This window comes from Notechis scutatus, chromosome 1 (assembly GCF_049901735.1).
Source record: "Notechis scutatus isolate UNSWTSFEM ecotype Mainland chromosome 1, rNotScu1.2, whole genome shotgun sequence".
Lineage (NCBI taxonomy): Eukaryota > Metazoa > Chordata > Lepidosauria > Squamata > Elapidae > Notechis > Notechis scutatus.
In genome coordinates this window covers 191187553-191211771 of record NC_142009.1, presented here as the reverse complement: position 1 = coordinate 191211771, position 24219 = coordinate 191187553, and the positions used below count along the sequence as shown (strand labels likewise).

At 36.9% G+C, this 24219-nt stretch overlaps 1 protein-coding gene across 5 annotated transcripts in view; it reads right to left on the bottom strand.

Annotated features, from left to right (window-relative positions):
• FASTKD1 (FASTK mitochondrial RNA regulator 1) overlaps window positions 1-24219 on the bottom strand; it is a 32661-nt gene continuing 8442 nt past the window's right edge. For all 5 annotated transcript variants that reach the window (XM_087949762.1, XM_087949761.1, XM_026685052.2 and 2 more), the window contains exons 5-15: window positions 18309-18704; window positions 16178-16288; window positions 14108-14239; window positions 11912-12398; window positions 8024-8138; window positions 6457-6585; window positions 5252-5383; window positions 4815-4928; window positions 3689-3830; window positions 395-509; window positions 1-190 (exon numbers count right to left, since the gene is read on the bottom strand). In XM_087949762.1, coding sequence (XP_087805888.1) covers window positions 101-190; window positions 395-509; window positions 3689-3830; window positions 4815-4928; window positions 5252-5383; window positions 6457-6585; window positions 8024-8138; window positions 11912-12398; window positions 14108-14239; window positions 16178-16288; window positions 18309-18704 — 1963 coding nt within the window. In that variant the 3' untranslated portion in view covers window positions 1-100. The remainder of the gene's footprint in view (window positions 191-394; window positions 510-3688; window positions 3831-4814; window positions 4929-5251; window positions 5384-6456; window positions 6586-8023; window positions 8139-11911; window positions 12399-14107; window positions 14240-16177; window positions 16289-18308; window positions 18705-24219) is intronic.

Here is a 24219-nt window from a genome sequence, read left to right as displayed (position 1 = left end):
TTCATTAAAAAAAATAAGTTTATTGAAGGCTGAAAATAATTAATTTTCAATGTTACAGTCCGGATAAAAATTGTTATTTCTTTTTCTTCATACTAGGATATTAAAGCTTTTGAAATATTTTCTTTTCTAAATATTCAGTCTTTGCTTCTGTGGATGACAATCCCATGGAATTCCATTCATAGTAAGGGATCTGAAAGCATATTATTAAAATGAAAGTCCATTATTAAATGTTAATTCATATTTCATCCCTTCCACTTTCCACAAGTGTATTATTGCATGAGTACTTTAAAGTTGGTTGCAGCCTTTGGGAAAAGGTGAATATTTATTGTAAGAAAAATTATGCAGAAAATTCTGAAATGTATTCAGCTTTTACAAAAGAGAGAAGACACCATACCTGAACAACTTGATAACCAAGAATCTCTAAATGCCGCTTTTTCATGGCAATAAATCCTTTGACGTGATTTGAATTTTTGCAGAAAGCTTCTGAATCGAGGAATTCCACAGCAATTCTGAATGAAATACAATTTCAAATTTATTTTCATATCACTTTATGTACTCATGACACCTGTTGTTTTAATGAAAACCTCGAAGGTTTTTCTACAGTTATAATTGTAATTATATTAATTATAACAATGGCCTGCCAGTAAAAATTAGCATCTGATTAAGACTTCTGAATTAATTGTTACAATAATTTAAGCTGCAATGCCATCTTTTACAATACAAGAAAGCTATATTTATCTATAGTTGGCTTCCGTAAGTATTATCTCTCATCTTAAAAATTTCATCATAGGAATTTAAAAAAAAAACCTGTTGTACACAGCAGAAATGCAATTGCAAATTGGTTTATGCCAAAATAATAACATGTTTTAATTCTAAAATCTAAATTACTTCTTGCCTGAAATTTTGGTGAGGTTCCTTGCAATCCTCTGGCACTCATTAAATAGAACACAAAGTTCTACTTAATTATGGACCAAGTGTTCAGATGATGCCTATTACCTATATTACTTTTCGTACTGTTATTGGCAAGTAGCTTATTTTTATTTCATATATAAAAGCTCATTACTACATCATTGTTCAGTAATACTTGATTCTGCTATGAATTTTATGTAAGTGATAGACCTATGAGTATCTGTTCAGTTTAGAGTACACATGTCTTCTTTGGATTGTATTCTCATTTTATGTAAATGATATCACTTATTGAAAAACGCAATAATATATATGCTTTTGTGAATTATGCATTAAAGTGATAGACTTTTCTTTTTTTTAATGTTTATTGAAAGTTTCAAAAGAAAGAATATATTTAAAAAAAGAGAAACATGTTCTCACATTTTTGCAACGTTTTCATAGCAGTGTACATTTAAGTCATTTGTTACAAGTAAATCTATTACTTGTTTCCTAGATCCTTACTTTTTTTGGATATTATTACAATTATAATGCAATATTTATTTAATTATATTACTTTACATATATACATAGCTATATATACATTTATCCTTATTTTCATTTTCCCTTGTTTGTTTAATCAGTTTCACTAGACATCTTTACTTCCTTTTTATACAACCATTTGTACCATATATTCCAAGTTGTAAAAAACTTCCCCTCTTCCTTATTTTTTAGTAACAGGGTTAGTCTAACCATTTCTGCACATTGGTGGATTTTATTAGTTATTTCCAAGGTCCGTGGGTGTCATTGTTGATTTCCAGTTTTGGGCAAAGACTAAAAGTGACAGACTTTTCTATAACTATCTTCAAACCAGAGGTTGCACCAGTTGTCCCCATTCCTTGATCAGGAGGCTATCACTCAATCCACAGAATGGATTACTGTCAAGTGGTGTTGTACATGAGGTTGCCCTTCAAGAAATGGAACATGTTCTCTTGATCAACAAAGAGCTTCACTGTTGCTGGTTTGCTTCTGGGTTCAATTCAAAGTACTGATAAGTACACCTGTGCAAAGTACAATGACCTTACATGCCATGGGGCTCGGTTATTTGAGGAACTAGCCTTCCTGGTTACATCTACCCATCCCATCAAGTCCAACAGAAGAGGCATATCAATAAATGTGGTCAGGTCAATAAAGGAGTGTCATCCAATAGGACCCAGAAGGAGAGCCCTGCACCTGACTTTTGGAATATAATAACCCCGTGAGGTTAGTTAGGCCCTTACCACCCTGCCTTTGGAAGCTTTGATGTTGTGTTTTTGTCATCGTGCCTGGAACCTACAAATTGGTTACACTGTTATAGTAAGGTATGGATTGCATTCTCCTGCAGATTATGCTTTATAGTTTTCATTATTTTAATGGATTTTATTTTAGTTGTTTATTTTCAGTCTCAGGGGCTGCCACAAAGAAGAGGGAGTCAAGCTATTCCCCAAAGCACCTGAGGGCAGGATAAGAAGCAATGGGCGGAAACTGATAAAGGAGAGAAGCAACTTAGAACTAAGGAGAAATTTCCTAACAGTTAGAACAATGAATCAGTGGAACAATTTGCCTCCAGAAGTTGTGAATTCTCCAGTAGTGGAAATTTTTAAGAAGAAATTGGATAACCATTTGTCTGAAGAGGGTTGGACTAGATCAGCGGTCGCTAACCGGTGGGCCGTGAGAAAATTTTGGTGGGCCGCAGAGAAATCTCACCCCCCAAACACCCCCCCAAAGCAATTAATCCAGGCTGTGCAGAAACACAAGGCTGTGCCACCCACATGGCCCGCGGGAACCCTCCCCGCCCACTCACTCCTTACCCAGCAAACTTGCCTGCTAAGTTGCTATTTTTCCTTTTTCCGACCATCATCTGTTCTGCTGTGCCAGGAGATTTAGATCAGCTAGGAAGCAGGACATGGTTGGATTTCTTGCTTTCTAGCTAGTCTTTAGATCTTCGGCACTGCTTTTAAGCACAACCGAACCTCCCTTAGGACTGAAGGTTCTATTATTCAGTGCAGACTCACGGCAAGCAAATTTTATGTGACAGACTCAGGAAGCCAATGGCAGATAGATAGATCTCTGAATGAATCTGTGATTCTGTGAGCAACTCAATCTACCTGCCTGCTTTGCCTGATTTTGGGTAAAAGTTGTTCTTTTTTAAATAAAAAAATCAATATTTATATAAATATTTATAATATTTACATGCAAGCCATGCCCAGCCAGTCACATGACCACCAAGCCACACCCACAAATTAGGCCATGCCCACAGAACCAGTTAGTGGTCCCTGGGGTTTAAAATTATGAGTTTGGTCATCCCTGAGGTCCAAAAGGTTGGCGGCCCCTGGACTAGAAGACCTCCAAGGTCCCTTCCAACTCCGTTGTTCTGTTCTGTTCTGTTCTGTTCTGTTCTGTTCTGTTCTGTTCCATTCTATTCCATTCCATTCCATTCCATTCCATTCTATTCTATTCTATTCTATTCTATTCTATTCTATTCTATTCTATTCTATTCTATTCTATTCTATTCTTATTTCAGTTATCTGTCTGTGTAAGGCACCCAGAGCCACATATGTGAGATGGACAGCTATATAAATCAAATAAATATGTGAATAGGAAAAAAAAAGCCACCTGTCTAATTAATATGCCTGTTCTTATTACACTTGACTGAAACTGCAAATACAATGTGCCGTCACCTGCTCACAGGACTGCCTGGAATTGAAAATCTAGTGAAAACCCTTATCATCCTGTATTACTATAGCATAAAAAAATACATGATCACCTTTGAAATCCTGGTGGTAGCCTTTTCTTTCCACAGGAGTGACCAGCTTCAGCAGAACCTATGTGGTCTGAATTAGGAACGGGAACATGTTGGTCTATATATGGAACAGGTTTCTTGTTTTTGTCAATCATAAATTCAAAATCTGAAAGACACAAATGACTGTCAGCAATCTGAAGCTGAAATCATACCCACCTAATATTTGCAAATAGGTATTACTTCTGCATCACTAGAATAATATAAAGCAGGACTGTGCAGTGTTCAGGTTTGAAGGCAATGACATGCTTCAGAGCATTTGAGATCATGAACAAAGAAGAGCAGGGGTGAAGGCGTCAGGCTAGAAGTCAGGAGTCTGAGTTCTAATCCCACCTTAGGCAAAGAAAAGTGGCTGATTGAACTTGGGCCAGTCATTCGCTCTTAACTCTACTCATCTCACAGGACTGTTGCTGTCATGAGGGAAACAGGAGGAGCAAGGAGGATTGTGTGTTTGCCGCCTTGAGTTACAAAAATTATAAGGTCAGGAAATTGAATGAATAAATGTAGTAGCTGCCTGGAATTTTGAGGTTAGATCAGGGGTGTCAAACTTGATTTCATTCAGGGCCGCATCAGGGTTGTGTCTGACCTTGGGGGGCTGGGGGTATGTGGCCGGGGGGGGGCAGCTCGATGTCACTCATCAAGGCTCCATTTTCAGCCACAACGGCCTCCTGCAGCTCTCTACCAGTGAAAACAGAGCCCGGGGAGGGTCCATGTTCAATGGCAAAGGGCTGCAGAAGGCTGTCGTGGACGAAAAGAGAGTCTGGGAGGGCTGCGTGCGACCCTTCCCCAACCTCTGTTTTGATGGCAGAGGCACCATGGGCCTTTGTTGTTTCCAGGGTGGGCCTGCAGGCTAGATCTAAGTACCCCATGGCTGGATCAGGCCCATGGGCCTTGAATTTGACACCCCTGGGTTAGATAATATGCAGCTGCAAAAGGTAGAAATGTGCCAAAGAATTGCTCTTTAAGAGAAAAACATGCATAGTCCTCAAATCAAGAAGGTCATGCTCCTGCAAAATCATAACCATTTAGAAAAAACTCTCAAGGCTTGTATAAAATAAAACAAGCGATATACTCTATTTTTGAACCAACCCACCAATTCTATAGTAGTAAGAAGTGAGTACAGAACATCTGGCATAATGGCTTCTTCCTAGGATTTCGCCAAGTAGTATATATATCTGCTGTTGCAATAGATTGGACGAATCAGTCTCTAGGGGAAAAAAGACAGCAAATAAACACAAGTTAGAAATTCAGAGGAGACCGAACAAAGACCCCCATCTATTATTTTTCAAAGGCAAAGTTATCAGAGGCTTCCCACCATCTTTGCCCATTTTTTTAAAAAAGGATCACAGTTCTCCAAAGGAAACAGATAGAACATGACAAAAGAGATCTTTAACTTCCACAGCAAGCAGTTTCTAATTTTACTATATCTAAGGAGTAATAACTCCAAGTTCTGTAAAAAGAAAAAGATTCAAAGGAATTGTAGCCTTGATGTTTAATGCCATTCAACTGCCCAAAAGTTTAAATATTCACTTTTTTCCTTCAGCTGTTCACAGAAGCGTTTATGAAACCATGGAATCTGAAGCTCGGGGCATTCCAAACACACTGCTCGATTCAGCTCCATCAAGTGCAGGGAGGACTTCCTTGCTGTTTTCCATGGTACAACTGTTTTTTTAAAAATCCAGAAGAAATAAACACAACAAGGCAATGATTAGAATATAATACTGTGCTAACCATGAATAAAAGAAGAAAGAAGACCGTTTTTTAGACAAAAAATCCCCCAAAGTGTATTATTTACTTCACTGTGATAGTAATGTACAGGTATCATTAAAGAATTCATAAATTAACAACTAGCACTTTTTTTAAAAAGAATTATTAAAGATTAAAACAAAACCAATTTCTAAAAATTAAATTCTGGGAGTACTAAATCCATACAACTTTGTTTTACTTCATGTCAGCTTCTGAAGAAGATTCTTGGTGACAGACCCTCTTTTGAGGGAGCTACACTTAAATAAATGTAGCTAAAGTAAACAGTATTATACTGATTTTTATTATTTGGTTATTTTTGTTAGAATGTATTCATGGAACTTTTAGCAGTTGTTTATCTATGTGTCGATAAACATGGCAGAAACGTAAAGGTCAAAATATAAAATAACTACCAGCTTGAAGTTTTTCCTTTGTTGTCGGTTAATTTTTCAACTAAGAACATTGCTGAAATGCAACCTAGATAACTAGCGAGACAGAGACAGAGAGATGGGGGGGAGGAGAGAGGGAGAGGGAGAGAGAGGGATAGATATAGATATATGTACAAGATTTATTTGGAAAAAAAAACCTGTAGACAGATATGGGAAAACTGTAGGTGAAATGTCCCATTGTTCAGTGGGAACAATGCAGATCCAATCAATATAAAAGTCCACCCAACTCTAATTGCAGAAAGTATATTGGCTATTTTTTAGACCCTGAGAATGTGGGGTATCTGCAGGCTAACCAGCATAATATTTTTAAAAAGGCTTAAATAAAAAACCGGGGGGTAGATATTGCTGATGGAGGAAAAACCTCTTTAAGTTTAACATTATTTACTATCAAGTCAATGCACAAAAACAGTGTACTTTATTTGGAGTTGCCTCTTAAATTCCCCCCCCCCCCCAGTTGAATACTGTAATAAGGCCCAAGAGTACATTTTTAAAAATACAGGAGTTATTTCTGAAGCCTATCAAAAAATAGAAATTAGCACTTACTTTGAAGCTCAGCATCCAACTTGGAGAGAAACTCTATATTAAATATAGCCTTTATCACTTTCTGTGGGAAATATCCAGAAGAAGCCAAAGCGAAACCAAGCAATACAAGAAGAGAAGGCTCATAATCTTCTGTACAAAATAAATATATTAATGCATAATATTAAAAACTTCATTTATCTAAAAGTAGTACAGCAGATAAGAAATATAAACTCTCTAAGGAACCCCAAATTCTCACAAAAATATACAAACTAAATATAGCTGAGAACATTTTTATGCTTTATATTATCTGAGAGCTAAATACTTGGCATTTTTAAAAGGTTTAGATGGGAGTAGAAATAATATATTTTGTAACCTTACTTATTGTTAATTGCTCTATTTTAGCAATGCTTTTGGTTTCATATATTTTATTCTACCAAGTCATTAATATAGGGGTCATATAATCAGTATAAAGAATGAATGGAAAAAGAGCAATTCTGAAATTGTTTTAAGATAATTTTGAATTCTTCTCAGTTTTGAAATCTCTCTGCATTTCCCAAATTATAAAGCTATTTATTTTGTATCACATCACAATACTTTCATTTTCTTTTCTTTTCCTTTCAATATTTCCAATTTTTATTTGTTAAAACTTTATTTGCACTGCTCCTCACTTGAAAGATGGCCAAAATGTTCTATAATAATCTGAAAACGTTTGAGATTAGAAACAAAACAATCAGTTGCTAAGTAATTGGGAATTTGAGAACTGAGGAAAGACAAAATAACTGCCCTTTAAAAGATACATTATCATTGGCACTTACTGTTGCTGAGAAATGTTTTTAAAAACGCATTCAAGATAGCTTCACCATATATTGTACAACAGAAGGGCCAGCATGGCACAAACAATTTAAACTTATTTGTCAAAATCCTACCATCAGTACAATCATATTGTGTGGATGAATAATGAATAATCAGCATGGAAAAAAGGCATGATGGCAAATATCACTCAACAGGGCAGGGCCTTATTGTTTTTGTTCATTGGGTTTATATTTAAAAGAACAGATTCTGTATCCACATTCTCTCCATGGAACTAATGCAAGAACAATGATACTTAATATGCTTATTTGCTCAGTCCTTGCCAGAGGATTGCTTCTTCACAAACTTACGAAGTTTTGCATTTATGATTATGGCACTTTTGTAACATATTTTCTAAAACTGAGCAACTTTGTACAATTTGTAGAGAAAATAACCAGATAAAATATTCTTAAAAATCCATTATTCATATTAAACAGGTCTATTTTCAGTGACCATTTTAATCTATTCCTACTTAGCATTGTAGTTATTTTTAAAAGCTATAGAATGGGACAGTGCCCACATCATGGCTGGTTCTTTAAATTTCCTCTTTAATAACGTTTAATAAACATCCAGAAGTTAGAATATTCTGTATGAAAACAATGAAGGAGACCAAGTACATAAATTTGCTTTCTTTCCTTTTAAGAAAGAGACAGAAACAGAAGAGTTAACATTTTCTTTATATGTTCCTTGTTACTTCCAGAAAAATGTCATCTGACAATCATTTTGATAATCAACTTACCCAAGTGAAGACTGATACGATTAATGCAAGCCTCAAAAAATTTCTCAGCTTCAGGGGGTTCATAATTAAGTAAAGAAAATAGAACAAGAATAACATGTATTTCTGAATAGTAAATCTGGAGAAAGAAAAGAAAATCCAGGAACTCAGCTCATCTGTTTTTGCCAATTTTGCATAACATTCAAAAACTAATCAAATTTGAGATTACAACTATCTGTCAACCTCTCCAAACATTCCTAAAACCCAGGGGAGACAACTTTTTCAAATATTCTGGTCCCAAGAAACTTTTATACTTGCACTTTTAATTATGAAACAGAAGGGTAGCTCAGGAAGCTATTGTAATGAGGGAGTTATTCTTTTCTAATCAGCACCAGTTGTTTGCTTACTTGCAATATTCTGAGCATTTTTCAAAGGCAAGTACTCCATGTAAGATTTAATTAAGTATTTGTTACTAGATGTGGCACCTCAACAAAACATAAGAGTACATTGTTTTAAAAACAGAATCCCATCCACAGCAAAACCTGGGCACCTAAGTTCCGATGACAATTCTGAAATAAATCTAAATAGAAAACTTCACCCTAACAATCATAATCTGAATGCTGATTTCATTTCTGATCTTCAACTAATAGACATTTGTAAATGAAGGAGAAAGTGTTTATTTAAAGCAAATAATTGGGTGGGAGATGCGAAGGGCTGCTTAACTGAGGATGTCTGATTTGGAAGAAGCTGGCTGCTTGGTGGTTTGTAATCCTTTCTATGAGAGGAACTATGTTTTATTTCTTTCTCTCTCTCTCTCTACACACACACACACACACACACACACACACACACACACACACACTCCACCCTCAGTTGCTTCTTTCCCTCATCTCCATCCAGTTTTGTTTTCTGCTTTCTCTTCCCTTTTCAGTACATTTAGATTTTATTAATCTACTTCCATCCTATCTTTTTTTCTATTTCTGAATATATGTGTGTGTACACTGTGATATTAGTATGGGTGCAAGGGAGAATGCAAATGAAGAATCGATCAATTTTAAAACATTTCAATTATTTTCCATGCAATTAATTTTTAACCATTAGTTATTAATTCAGTTAATATTAAGCTTTGTCCACAGCCCCATCCAAGAGAACCTACTTAAATAAGTCAAAAACATTATTCTAGCTTATTTACCCATTGAGGGACAGCCATCCAGAACTATATATTTGTGTGGCAAAATTATGTGAGCAGAGCCAATCTCCTGATTCTAATTTTGGGGTGATAATCAAGTGTGAGTATGGTAGAGGACAGGAAGGCCTGGAGGAACCTTATCCATGGGGTCGCGATAGGTCAGACACGACTTCGCAACTAACAATAAAATGGGAGACCCTGCCTTATGTAAAGAAGAGAATTCTGGCTATTCATCATCGAAGTTTGATTTTCACAGCACAGCTATGTGGAAATGTGTTGAACAAGATATTTCTAAATTGCTGAAAAACAATTGTTGATGTTCACCAGGCTGAAGAAAACTACCAAGCTATTTCCAAAGACTTTGGATTCTATCAATTAACGGTTAATTAGATATATGTACTAATAGAGACAATTCAACACCAACGTTACCAACCCTCTCCAGTGGTTGACCAACTAAGATCGTACCAACTGCAAGGCATATAATAGTTTGGGAAATCTTAAAAGAACCCCAGAGTAACTAAAGGCCTTTTTTGCATTGGCAAATGTCAGCATTCATGAGACCAACATAAGAATACTAAATAATAATGGTGCATATGTCAGTGTTACAAGGAGAAAGTCAGTATCCACCCCCCAAAAACCCCCAACCATTGGTGCTTGTCTACAGTTTGCAAAAGTGGATAAGCCAAAAGGTTGTTATGGAAGAAAGTTTGGTGAGCAAGTGAGACCAAAATACAACTTTTTTGCATGAATGAAAAATGCTGTTTGGCAAAAGGCAAACACTACATTCCATAAGAATATTATGCATACCCACGTAGGGCTGTATTGCTGTTATCCTTCTCATCTTCTGATATTTCTCCTCTTCTCATCTTTCCTACTACCTTCTTCTATTGTTATATTATTAATTATAATTATATCTTATGATTTGTGATCTATGATTTATCACCTTGCAGATTGTATGTGTGTCCAATCACACTTGGCCAATGAAGAAAATAAAGAATATTCTTATCCCATCTGTGAAACACAGTGATGGAAATGTCATGACCTGGGCCTGCTTTGCTACCTCTGGACCAGAATGGCTTGCCATCATTAATGGGATTACAAATTCTGAATTATACCGGCAAATTCTATATAAAAATGTCAGGCATCTATGAACTGAAGCTCAAGAGAAAGTGAGTCACGTAGTAAGACAATGACCCCAAACAATAAGATGTATCATCAAAGAATGATTAAATGTTTTGAAGTGGCCAAATCAAAGTCACGTCTTCAATCCTAGAGAAATTATTTAGGAGGACCTGAAGTGAGGAGGTAACCAATATCCCTGAACTGAAACTGTTCTGTAAGGAGCAATGGGCTAAATTCCTCCAAGCCATTATGCAGGATTGATCAACAGATATTGGCAATGTTTACATGAAGTTCTTGCTGCACAAGGAGGCCACACCAGTTACTGACAGTGAAGTTTCACATACTTTTGCCACATACAAATATGTAACTTTGGGTACCATTAAAACGAAAATGCTGTGAAATAGAATGTTGTCTTACCTGAATGCTTCTTCTCAGCACAGCGATGGAGAATTAGTTCAGATTAAATATACACATTCAGTTTCCACTGATTTCACTTGAATTAGAAGCCCCAAATTTTTATATTAAAAAAAAATCAAATACTCGTTTGAGTATTGAGGTTGTATACAGATAGTCCTCGACTTATAACTGTTTGTTCAGTGACCATTCAGTTACAAAGGCATTGAAAAAAGTGACTTTTGGCCATTTTTCATACTTAAAGACTGTTGCAGAATCCCTATGGTCATGTGATCAAAATTGGCAACTTGGTAACTGACTCATATTTATGATGGTCACAAGTATCCTGGGGTCATGTGACACCCCCCCCCCCGCGACCCTTCTGACAAGCAAAGTCAATGGGGAAGCCAGATTCATTTTACAACCGGGTTACCAAATTGACAACTGCAGTGATTCTCTTAACAACTCTGGCAAGGAATGTCATAAAATGGGGCAAAACTCACTTAACAACTACCTCAGCAACAGAAATGTTGGTCTCAATTATGATCATGGACTGCCTGCTCCTCATCATACAATCTGCAATACCGCATTTCAAAATATATGCATTTCTGAACTAATCAATGTATAATCTGTATTAAACACGGTTTAAAGGAGGAGCTCTGACAATTTAAGTGACTACAAATTAAAGTAAAACAAAAAACAAAAAACAAACACCCAGAAAAAAAGAACAGCATGGAAATATAAACAGGCTTGGTATTGTAGAGCTGGAATTAGAAGAAAACAAGATCGTACCAGGAACATGGAAATAGAAGAAGAGTTGGAAGGGATCTTGGAGGTCTTCTAGTCCAACCCCCTGATCAAGCAGGAGACCCTATACTATTTCAGACAAATGGCTGTCCAGTCTCTTTTTGAAAGCCTCCAGTGATGGAGCACCCACAACTTGTGAAGGCGAGCTATTCCATTGGTTGACTGCTCTCACCATTAGGGTGAGAACAATGTATGACACTGTCTTCTAACAAATCATATCCTTTGAGCACCAAGCCCACGTTTTTCACGTAACTAGCAGGGGTCCTTAGACCCAATTTATATGCCACAACTGAATTTTCAGTGTGTACAGCAAATGCTCTATTGCAGACTTGTGGCCCTTCCCTCATTGCACACTGCTCATTTCATCATTCTCAAGAGAGACACAAGATAGTCCTTTGTACCTGATCAATATGTTCAGTGGCAACCACAGCTATTTTGTCCAGTAACAGCGTACAGCGGTAGTTGGTTCCAATGAGAAAGGATGCAAACTTCACTACATTTGACCATGTAATCTGATCTCTCAACTGATGTAAAGCAACTATGGTCTTCTCGAGAAGCACTTCTTGAAACCATTTCCCATGCAAGTATTTGAATTCCTTCAGCAAAAGATCCAAATTGTTCATTGCCTCAAGTCTCTGAAATGCGCAACTGTTAATTTTTTGCAAAACTGACCCGTATGGTCCAGAATAACTTTTCTGATTTGGCTTATGATGTTTCATCCATTTTAGGAGATTTACGATACAGCTATTGAGCTGGTTCAGATTGCATTGAGGTATGATAGCATCCACTTGAGTAACTACAGCTTCATCCACATAAGGAGAAGGAAGATTAGAAAGAACATGAACCAGCATGAGAATATCAGCGCAGACTTTTTTAACTTGTAAATGGCTGGAATTGAAACAATAAACAAAAATACATTAATAAAATAAATTAATAAATACATAAATTGGGGGGAACATTAATTAAAAAATGAATGTACTAGGTGTATCACATATTTTTACTACATGATTTTTCAGTCAGATCACATGCATACTTATTAAAATGCGCTGACTACTTTCATAGTTATAATGCTAGAAAACTGGAAACAAGGAACAAAAAAATAGGTAACCAACAGTATTAAACTTTTATTAGATATTTGAAACCATCGATTCTATGAATTTTAGCTAAGAATTTAATTAAGGTACCTATTACAGCCATAAAGGTAAAAACAATGTTTAACTAATGTATGTCCTTTATTTCCAGATGATGCACATATATTACTGAGCATAATTTTACAAATGAAAGACACATACGTATGTGTATATGTTTGTATGTATGTAAGTATGTATAAAATTTAGAGAGATGGGAGGAATTTGCAGAGGGGGATAAACTGTGAAAAGGCAGCACTTTGAGTTTTGATTAATAGAGGGACATTTAGGTAGATGCCATTCAAATAAAAGAGAAATGATACAGGGGAGATGGAATGTGGTTTGTTTATGTACATAACAACAACTTGGAAGTTCAAATACAACTTTCCAGGTGAGTCACAGTCTGTTTGAACCCTACGTTAATACAGAAATACAACATGCATTGAAATTTGGAAGAAGGAGATACTGAGTCCAAAATCTTCATTTTCATTCTTCAAATAGCTGTCACCACACTTTTTATGAAAATAAAAATGTGTAAGAAATAATTTATTTTCCAGTTATTGTATCATCTGGTGAGCTAATATCAAATAGGTTTACAGAACACTTGTTCTGTAGAAATGTAATAAACAACTCCATAGGGCAAGTGTTCGGTGAATCTATTTGCAAAACTGTATTAAATTTACAGACCTGTGCAGTTCTGTCAGTTGTTTAAATCAGACTTACATTAATGTGATGACCCGTAGTCTCTCAAAATAAACCAAAACCCAAAACATATATTAAAGTTCCGGTAAAGCCTTCAACTTAACTTCACTGTTTTATTAGGCACAGTTTAAAGTCACAAAAGTAAATAACGAGGCAAACAGAAAACCAAAACAAACCGCATTGATGAGAGTTCCGAAGCAAGCTGAGATAACTAATTATAAACTCCAGGAAAATAACTGGGAAAAGTCCATGGGAAGAACGCCAGCAAAGATAAGCCTCTTTCAAGGTGAACACTGATTGACTCCAGCAATTCTAACTGCGCAGTTCAAAACTTATATACATAGCTCCCACCTGCAAGCCACGAGGAGGATCATGGTAATCTCCTCTTGAGTAGACCTCACTTTTCCCTGATCCTCTCCTCCCTGCGTGACCTAGGATGCTTAGGGGATGGGCCTGGATCCTTCTCTGACTGCTCAGCCGGCCTCTGCCCTTCCCCAGCCACCTCCACCACCTCTGGAGCCACACTCCCACTCCCTGTTGGCTGTTCCTCCTCTTCCTCAGAGTCAGACTCCACCAGGGGCATGACAATTTCATTAATACTCAGCCGTAATGTGTAGGTTTCCTAGAAGTCTGAACAAGACAGATTCACCATTTTATATTCCCTTATACTCATCTAATGTTTCTACTCCCGTGAAACACAAGCCCAAAGTAATAAACATCGAGTCTGAGAAACTAGATGTGCTGGGGGGGGAAAAAGGACCTTCTTACCAGATTGACAATTGCTGTAATTTGGAATATATGTCAGATTTCGGCCAGTGCAGCATGGCTAGCACATTTGTCACTCTCAAAAGCTCATATGGTTTATACTGATCCAGGTATTTGTGAAAGAGGGATACAATCCTGAAAGCCAAAAAGACACACATTACAGCTTTAAGTTCCAAGTTAGAATGTTCTTTAGAGTGACCCATTCCGTTATTCATACCAGACAACAAGCAACAAAGTACAACTTTAAAACAAGTAGACCTAATCCATACTCTTGCAGCAATTTGTATTTAATTCTTAGCTTTTCTGGCCTGCTGTACAGACTACAAATATCTTTTTGCTTTTATATAAATTGTGCATTAATCGTATAGTACTGTTTGGTTAACACTGTCATCCTAATCGCTGAAATTCTACCCAGAAATGAAAACTGGAGTTTGTTCCCCAGTTCTATATTTAATATCCTTCCATATTTTGAAATAATTATTCTGAAATAAGACAGTTCCATATTAGTCAATCTAACCCCCAAGTATTTAACCTTCTCAATTTTAAAACCCATTTTATTCTTCAGGGTTTCTTGTTCACACACAGTTATATTTTTAACTGACATCTTTCTTCTTTGCTTATTTATTTTAAATCCAGCTAATGCACCAAAATCTTTCAGTTTCTTCATTAAATATTCTATACCATTCTTGACTTCTTGTATAATTGAGACCGAAGACCCTATTTTATAAGTCTTTAAAATGTCAAGCCTATTGCTTTCTCATACTGTCTGATATCACTCAAAACATATAGAATTAAAATAAAAAGCAGAGGTGACAAAGGACATCCTTCTCTACAGCATTATCGTAAGTATGTCTAGCTTATGTCTTTCTTTACTTCTAAGAAATACATTTAGACTTGAGATATAATACAAAGTACTATAACATGCAGTGTTATATGTTAACTAAATTATACCCAGACTAAAGAAACAGTAGGTATTTCTGCTGTTCCAACAGTGAGTAAAAGTTACAGAAGTAATTGTAACATGTTTAAATAACTGTGACATAATTTTAAGATGAGAATTTTAGTGAAACAAATATTACAAATCTGCAAAACAAAACAAAAGTGAGAGAGACAGCTGGTCACAGAACAATGACTTAAAATGTTTCTTGGAGAAAAAAAACCCTAAGGTAATATAAAAGTAAGTATCCTGTATTCTTTACCCTAACTCTGATCATAACATTGTGTCATTGGGTTTCAAATAAAGGACCATAAAATGAAGGGCATTAACAGTCCTACATTCCTTATTATGTTCTTCAATGTAACAGTGACAGAAAAATGTAATAATGTATATTACAGATACTGGGAGAATTATTCTGAATATGTAAAACCTTTCTCAGAAATTAAGGTATAACAATTAATACCAGATGAGGAAGAGCAGAGAAGATAAATTTCTGAAGAAGCCGCTGGAGCTGAGGTCAATTCTTACTTATGGGTTACAATTGAAACAATTACTGAATAAGCCTGTTTATTTGGACTGCGCAGATGTTATGCTGCACTAAGCGACCTTGTAAAATTTCCAATACAATTATTACCTGTTTCAATCTATACAGGTAGTCCTTGCTTAATGATTGCTTTAGACACTGATCGTTCACAATTATGACAGTGAGGAAAAGTAACTTTGTAACCTAAACCTGCACTTTTATAATATTTTTGCAATGTCTCTTTCTCAGTCATGTGTTGACGTTTAGTTAGAATGCATTATAAGCATAGTTGCAGTCACATGATTTTTCACTTAGCAATTGCTTTGCTTAACAACTGACTTTATCAATTGCGGTTGCTAAACAAGGAGTACCTGTAATGGGCTTTTCGTAAAAAAACAAATGACTTTTACTTCTAGAATTATTTGAAGATACGTATTGTAGATTTGAAACTCAAATACACAAGGAAACTTTTATGATAAAATTCCAATTATGTACAGAAACAGCTTAGAAAAAAAATACATAAAGGTTGCCTTGCAAAATAAAACAGTTGCTCACAAAAATAAAGAATAACTTAAAATACGAATAGGAGTATTATATTGTATTAGAGGATTACTTTTCAATCAGTAGTGGATTTCTGTATTGTACTTCTTGCATTTTTTCCGCCACAATTAATGTTTGGTACCAATCCAAATCATCTGCAATTAGTAGGATCTTCTCACTTATCCTAAAAAGAAAAGCACATATATTTATATATGCACATGTTTCCGATAGAAAATCTGCCTCAGTATTCAGAGAATCCATCATTCTTACTTTTAAAACATAATATGCTAATCAACCAAGAACAATTTTTTACAAAAGAAATATTCTGAAAGCCATTGAAAAGTGTAGAAATTCAGATGAATAACACAGTTAATTTTCCATAAATGAAAAAAACTGGTGAAATTTTCAAGTCAAAGTTGATTAGTGATTTGGACCTGAAAGCAATACAAAATATTTGCTACTGATTTCGTGTGTGCAGGAGTGTGTCTACTTACTCTTTTACAGGCAGTCCTCGACTTATGAACCCCAATTTAGTCCAACATTCCTGTTCTAAGTGAAACATTTGTTAAGTCAATTTGCCCCATTTGACGATATTCCCTGGCACAGCTGGTAAGTGAATCACTGCAGTTGTTAAGTTAGTAACATGGTTACACAGTGAATCTGGCTTCCCCATGGATTTTGCTTATCAGAAGGTCGCCAAAGGTGATGACATGATCCTGGGACACCGCAGCCATCACAAACACAAGTCAGTTGCCAATCATCCAAATTTTGCTCACATGACCATGAGGATGCTGCAGCGGTTGTTAAGTGTGAAAAATGATCATAAGCCACTTTTTATAATGCCATTGTAACTTTGGACAGTCACTTAAGGCAGTGGCCCCCAACCTTTTTTGTGCCACGGCCTGGTACTGGCATCACAAAATGATCCGCGGCCCAGTACCGGCATCAGCACGCATGACAAGGCAAGGCGAGCCGAGCGACCGGCCAGCCAGCCGTCCCCCGCTTCTCCCCGCCACCTTCAACTCCTCCTTTGTACCTTTTTTGTGCTTTTTTGATCTCCTCCGCCATTGGGACGGCTCTTCGTTTGAAGCCCCCCCCCTTCGATGAAACTAAGGCGCGAGGATTCCTTCAGGACCCAAACGCCGCTTTCCAACCAGAAAAGCTCACCCGGAAGCACTTTCTGTCGAAACAAGATGGCGGCGCCCAGCAAACCGGCGGCCCGGTAGAAAATGATCCACGGACCGGTACCGGTCCGGGGCCCGGTGGTTGGGGACCCCTGGTAAGGAACTGTTTGTAAGTTGAAGACTAGCTCAACTTTCCAGGCTAGCCTAAGTTTTTCTGTTACCTGAGAGTCTCTCATCTCTTCTACTATTATACAGACACATATGAGAGGAACTAAAGAAAACATATAGTACAATCCCTGACTGCTAGCGTGAAGTCAATTGGAAATGAGAAATAAAATGTAAATAAGTGTACGCCATTCATGAATACAATAGCATTGCTTTGATTTTGAAACCAACTGTTTTTCAATTTACATTTGTGCATGTGTGTGCGCCTATGTGCCTTCACAGTCCCAGTTTCTCATTAATTGCCCCCCTCCCATCTAGCACATCCCAAACAAATATATTAACAAGGAGTGAAAAATCACCATAGTAATTCATCCTGCAGGAACAGTGACTTTCACATCCCAAACACAAATATTTTGCCAACTAAGAGAGCATTATCATTTTGGAATTTTTTTAAAAAAAAATAGTAACATAAACCAACATGATTAAAGAAATATTTTTAGATATAATTGAGAAAATGCCATATGTTTTGTGGCCATTTGTGACATCTGCCTGTGGAAACACTTTTCAAATGCTGAATTTGCAATAATATTTGAGTTAAGATTTAAAAAAAGGAGTAGAAGAAATTGGGATGTTTGGTTTTGGTTCTAGAAAGGAACAGAAAGGGAAAGGAAGGGAAGTGCAATTCTCCTGCATACAGGCAGTCATCTATCTAGAAGCTGGGACCACAACCTGCAAAAAAATGTAATTCCGTATGAAGATACTTCATAGCACCGAACATTTTGATTTCCTGGTTTACAGCCTGTATTTATGAGGAAAGAATCTCTCAACGGCAACAGTGTCCATGTAAGTCATAATTTCAACTTTTTCATTACCCTTAATACACGAATAAATTGGCAAGGCAACAAATACACTTACTCTTTTTGCATCTCTTGCTGTACCATGGGTGCAAGATGAACGAAGAGTTGCATGACGTTCAACGGACTACTGCAATTATCCTTAAGTTCTATCAGCTTTTTTTTGGCAAGTGATCTAAATTCGGTGTTGTTGAATTGTAAATTCTGGTAGAGTCCAAGAATGATAGAAATGTCCTCAACACGTAACTCATGTGAATGCTGGACAAAAATATTGTTACATTTTTTCAGCAGAGGCCTGTGCAGAAAACTGACATTCCGGAGAAACTGTACAAATCGCCTGGCATCGTTGACTGAGATGTTTGTTCTTTCAAACAAGCTGTCTGCTTTTTCTATTAATCTTCCTTTTAAATTCCATGAGATAACAGAAGATATGCAGTTCATTACAACTGACAAAGCCCTAAAAAACATATATAAAATATTATGCTTATTCATTTCATCAGAAAATCTAACAATGCTTAAGAAAATGGCATTCAGCAAAGAGAAAAAGACAGGGTGGATTTTAAACAGGACATATTGACATAATAAAGTTGTTGCTTTTCAGCAAAGCTGTTCTTTGAAAACAAAAACACCCCCCCCCCAAATCACATAATTACTTCTCGCTATGAAGACAGCAAGTGCTTGCAGGCAAAACAACTGAAAACATTCATATGTACGTAAACTCAAGTGGGGTAGTAGCTAAGATTGCTCCACTGAAATTAAGCTTCACTGACTTTATTCAAAGGGGCTTATTTCTGAACAACATGGGGTTCCCAACCCCCAGACCGGTACCAGTCTATAATCTATTAGGAACCAGGCCACATAGCTGGAGGTGAGTAGCAGGTGAGCGAAACCACACGTGCACTTTCTAGGGATTTAGGTTGCACAATCCTCCTTCCCACCCACCCAACCCCAGTCTGTGGAAAAATGGTCTTCCATGAAACTGGTCCCTGGTGCCCCAAAGGTTGGGGACCGCTGCTTTCACAGATTGATTTGTAAACCAATGTACCCGTACTTCAAATCACAAGGCTATCTTCGTCTCAGCTGCACACCTGCTACTGAAGTAATAATGCTGATTTACAGGTAAGTTTACATATGGTTAGGCTTAGGATAAATGATTCTAGAAACAAGCATCCAGCTAGCTAACTATTTAAGATTCAACAAGCTAGAAAACCCAGAGCCACATAATGCTTTTCTTATAATGTCAGGCATTCCCAATTAAAAAGCAAGCGAATCCTTAATCATTAAAAAAAAACAACCCACCAAACAATGAATAGGGACATTAACATATTTATCGGCGTATAACACGCACAGGCGTATAACACGCATCTTCATTTTAAGGGGGAAATTTCAGGAAAAAAAATTTAAAAAAATTCTGCCTGCCTGCCTTAGTTTCTGGTTGTTTGGGAGCAGCTTCGGCTGAGAATAATAACTATTCGCCTCTTTTACTCAGCCGAAGCTGTTCCGATTCAACCATTAACGAAGGCAGGCAGGCAGGCAGAACGGAGCACTGCGGGCGGGCGGACGGGGTGGGGGTGGGGGAGAGGCGACAGGAAAAGCCCCCCCCCCGCTTCTTTGAAGCAGTTTCTTCCTGTGCTGGTGGAGGAGCGAGAGAGCAACTGAGAGAGCTGACCCAGAGAGAAGGACAGGCTTCGGTTGCTTCCTCCCTCCCCTTCTTTCATTTGTGTCCTTGATCCCCGATCCCAGCAGCATTCACCGAAGGCTTCTTAACATTATATCGGCGTATAACACGCATACATCATTTGCCCCCTATTTTCAGGGGGAAAAAAGTGCGTGTTATACGCCGATAAATACGGTACACTCGGAAGTATTTCAGGCATTATACAGTTCTTGACTTAGGAATGGTCACTTAATGACTGTTCAGAGTTATAACAGACTCCAAAAAAGTTACTTATGATTTGTATCAGTAAGTATATTGCTTGATCCCCACAGATACATAATTGTATTTTACAGATACATGATTGCATTTTGAATACTTTAGCAACTGGCTCACATTTATGGCCTGTTAGGTATAACATTGATACCAAATATGGTTTGGGTGAATAAATATATAAAACTTAGATATCATGGTTTAAGTGCTTATCACTTTAAGCACAATGCAGCAGGCAATTAGCCGATTAAGGGTGCGGTTAGAAGTTACAATATAAGGAAGCATTAGAAGCTGGAAAGCTTACTGTGATGCTAACTGGCTGTTACTGTCTGTAACTGGCTGTAACTGTGTGCTACTGTTACTGTGTGCTGCTGCGACTAACTGTGATTACTGACTGTGAGTGCCTGTGACTGAACTGTTATTGTTTGCTACTGTTTGCTGAATATCCAGCGTTTGTTTCTCTGGAGAGTGAAACCGGAGGAGAAGATATCTTTATCGGCTGATAAAGATATTGCAAGGACTCTTAACTTGGACTATACTAGTGAGTCTTACTGGATGGAAATACTGTGAATGACTTAATGGACTGAATGACAATGCTTAAACTCTAACTGGATTAAAAACTATTTAAACTACAAACAGTGTTTGTGTTCAGTGTGTGTATACTCTGGGGCCCTTCCGCTCTCCTTTGGCTACCTGGCTTGACTACTGCTGCAATACTCTGCTAGGGGTTAATCCTCAAACCCTAACATTGGTTATGGGCCCAGCAGCATAGTCTAACTAACCAGGATATAGCAGAGAGAGTTGGTGTGAGTTGCACATTACTGTAAAAACAAACTGTTTTAATTAGTTTAAAATAGTCAAAATATCTGAAGAGTAATGGCACAAGTAAATTTGTCACAACTGTCCATGATATCCAGGCTGGATGGAACAAACTATGTTTCATGGTCAATGAAATGTAGTTTACTTCTACGCAGAGAAGGTTTGTGGGACATTATAGCAAACCCACCAGATGTGAGTAGATGGGATCCTGCTAATGATGATGATAAAGAAAAGTTACAAGACTTTAAACTGAAGAATGAGCAGGCTTTATGCATCATAGGACTGACTCTCTGTGATCAGCAGCTTGTCCATATTCGTGGAGAAGAAAATGCTGCAAACTGCTGGGAGAACCTCAGGAAGATTTATGTTCGGGACAGTGTAGGAGCACATATAAATCTTACACGGAAGCTTTTTCGAACGCATCTTCAGAGGAATGGAGATATGTTAGTTCATTTAAACTGTATGAAGAGCATTTTTCAAGAATTGCAAGAAAAAGAGCTTATATTTAATGAACTGCAACAAGTCTATATAATATTATCTTCATTAGATCAAAGCTATGATGACTATGTGACTTCGTTGGAAGTATTGCCAAAAGAAAGCCTCTCATTAACTGAGATTACAGGCAGGCTACTAGAAGAAGCCAGAAGAAGGCGTGAGCGTGACGAGCTGAGAGAAGATAAGAAAGAAGAGAAATTATCTTCAAAGCCTGTAAGAAACCAGCAAAGCAAAGTAAAGCACCTGGAAGAAGAGAATTTATCTTCAACAGCATACACAATTAAAAAGAGAAAAAGCCAGAATGTAAAAAAGCCAAAGAAAGCATTTGAACTAGCCACGTTTAGCAACTCTGATGTGAAGAATAATTTATGGGTGGTTGACAGTGGCGCATCCCACTGCATCACAAGAGATAAGACAAAATTTATAAAAATGTCTACAAGTTCTCAACATATATCACTTGCCAATGGCTGGAACCTGAAAGCTAAAGGTCAAGGTTTTGCACGTTGTCCGTACATAAACCAGGATATAAAAATGTTGTATGTACCGCAACTAAAGTTTAATTTGCTTTCAGTAAGGGTATTAGATAAATTAGGTTATGTAATTACTTTTAAGGATAATAATTGCATAATTGAAAAAGATAACAAAAGGGTAACTGCAGCTTTAAATGGAACATTATATGTCTTAGATAATAGTAAGAAAGGGGAGGCTCAAACTGTATTTAATAATATAAAGCCTCATGAAGAATGTATCCATTTATTGCATAGGCGTTTGGGGCATGTAAATTTTAAAATGCTAAAACTTACAGTTGAGTTATCTGAAGGAATAAGGTTAAAACCTTGTGATAAATATTTGCGTTGTAATGTTTGCTGTGAAGATAAGAGCAAGGTATTGCCTGCAAATAGGCTAAATGGTTTCAAAACAAAAGAACCTTTAGAAGTAGTATTTGCAGACATAATAGGTCCAAAGAAACCCAGTATGGGGGGTGCTAGATATATACTGAGCATTATGGACCATTATTCTAGATATGGGTTTTGCTATTTAATGAAAAGCAAAACTGAAACATATCAACATTTTTTCAATTGGCTTAGGTTTGCTGAAAGAAAGTCTAAACGACAACTGATAACCCTGGTGACAGATAATGGTACGGAATTTATTAATAACAAATTCCAGAACAGACTTAAGGTAGCTGGAATAGAGCATAAGAAGTCTGCTCCATACAGGCCAGAACATAATGCTTTTATTGAAAGAAGAGGCCAAACACTACAGGCAATGGTTAGAACAATGTTAAATGATTCTGGGTTACCTGATACTTTGTGGGGGGAGGCTACAATGTGTGCTAATAACATATTGAACAACGTTGTTAATACAACAACAGGTGAAATTCCATTCACCAGGTGGCATGGCAGGAAACCTGATCTAAGTTACCTGCACACATTTGGTGCACCAGCATGGGTGCATATTCCTGCACAACTCAGAAAAAAGGGCAACATAGAGCTAAAAGATTTTTCTTCGTTGGTTATCAGGCAAACCATAGGGCATATAGATTTTGGGAGAAAGGCACATCTAAAGTGTTATGTAGTGCTAGTGCCCAATTTCTAGAACATGAAGGATGGGAGAAATTAGAACAGGATACCAATAAAGATGTAATTATTGAATCCTATAGAAATCCCATTAGTTATCCCTGTAACTTTAAAAATAAAGTAAAGAGACAAATACAGGATGAAATAGTGCCCATAAAGGAAGAAACAGATTCAATAGCTGAACAGGATGAGGAAGATGAACAGGTAGTAGTTCAACAAAGTCCTCCTGTAAGCCCTGTAATTCCCAGAAGAACTACACGTGTATCTAGACCGCCTGATAGGTACCAGGCTAACACAGTGTGCCAGATTAATCAAGTTCCTAATTCTGTAGAAGAAATTAAAAAGTATCCTAATAAGGAAAAAGAAAAATGGTATGCAGCAATGAATAAGGAACTGAATTCATTAAGAGATATGAAGGTGTATGAAAATGCCAAATTACCTGCAGGAAAGAAATCCATTAGCTGCAAATGGATATTTAAGGTAAAAATAGATAAAGATGGTAATTTAATCCATAAGGCAAGGTTAGTAGCCCAAGGTTTTAAGCAGAATGCCAATGACTATGATGAGGTGTTTGCACCTAGTCTTAAGGCAGCAACCTTGAGGGCAGCTTTAGTGTGGGCAGCTAGTAAAAACTATATAGTTAACCATCTAGATGTGGAAACTGCTTACTTGCACGCCCCATTAAAACATATTATTTATATGAAAAAACCTGTTGGTATTAAAAGTGAAAGTAAGAATAATAATGATTGTTGGTTGTTAAAGAAAAGTCTCTATGGTCTTAAACAATCAGGCTATGAATGGAACCAGTATATTGTAAAGGAACTAGACAATATAGGATTTAAAGCTGGTTTAGCCGATCCATGTCTGTTTAAGAGGGAGACAAATGGGAAAGTATCATTATTATTACTATTCACAGATGACATTGCATTGATAACTGAAACTAATGATGAAGCAAATAAAATAATAGCATCATTAGGAAAGAGAATAAAGATCAAGCAATTAGGGGAGATAAAGAAGTATCTCGGTTTGAATATAAAGAAAACAAGGAAAGGTTATAAGATATCTCAGGAAGATAAGATAAGCAAATTGCTAAAAGATTACAAGATGGAGCTTTGTAAGCCAGCTAAGACTCCAATGAGTCAGGAGTTTAG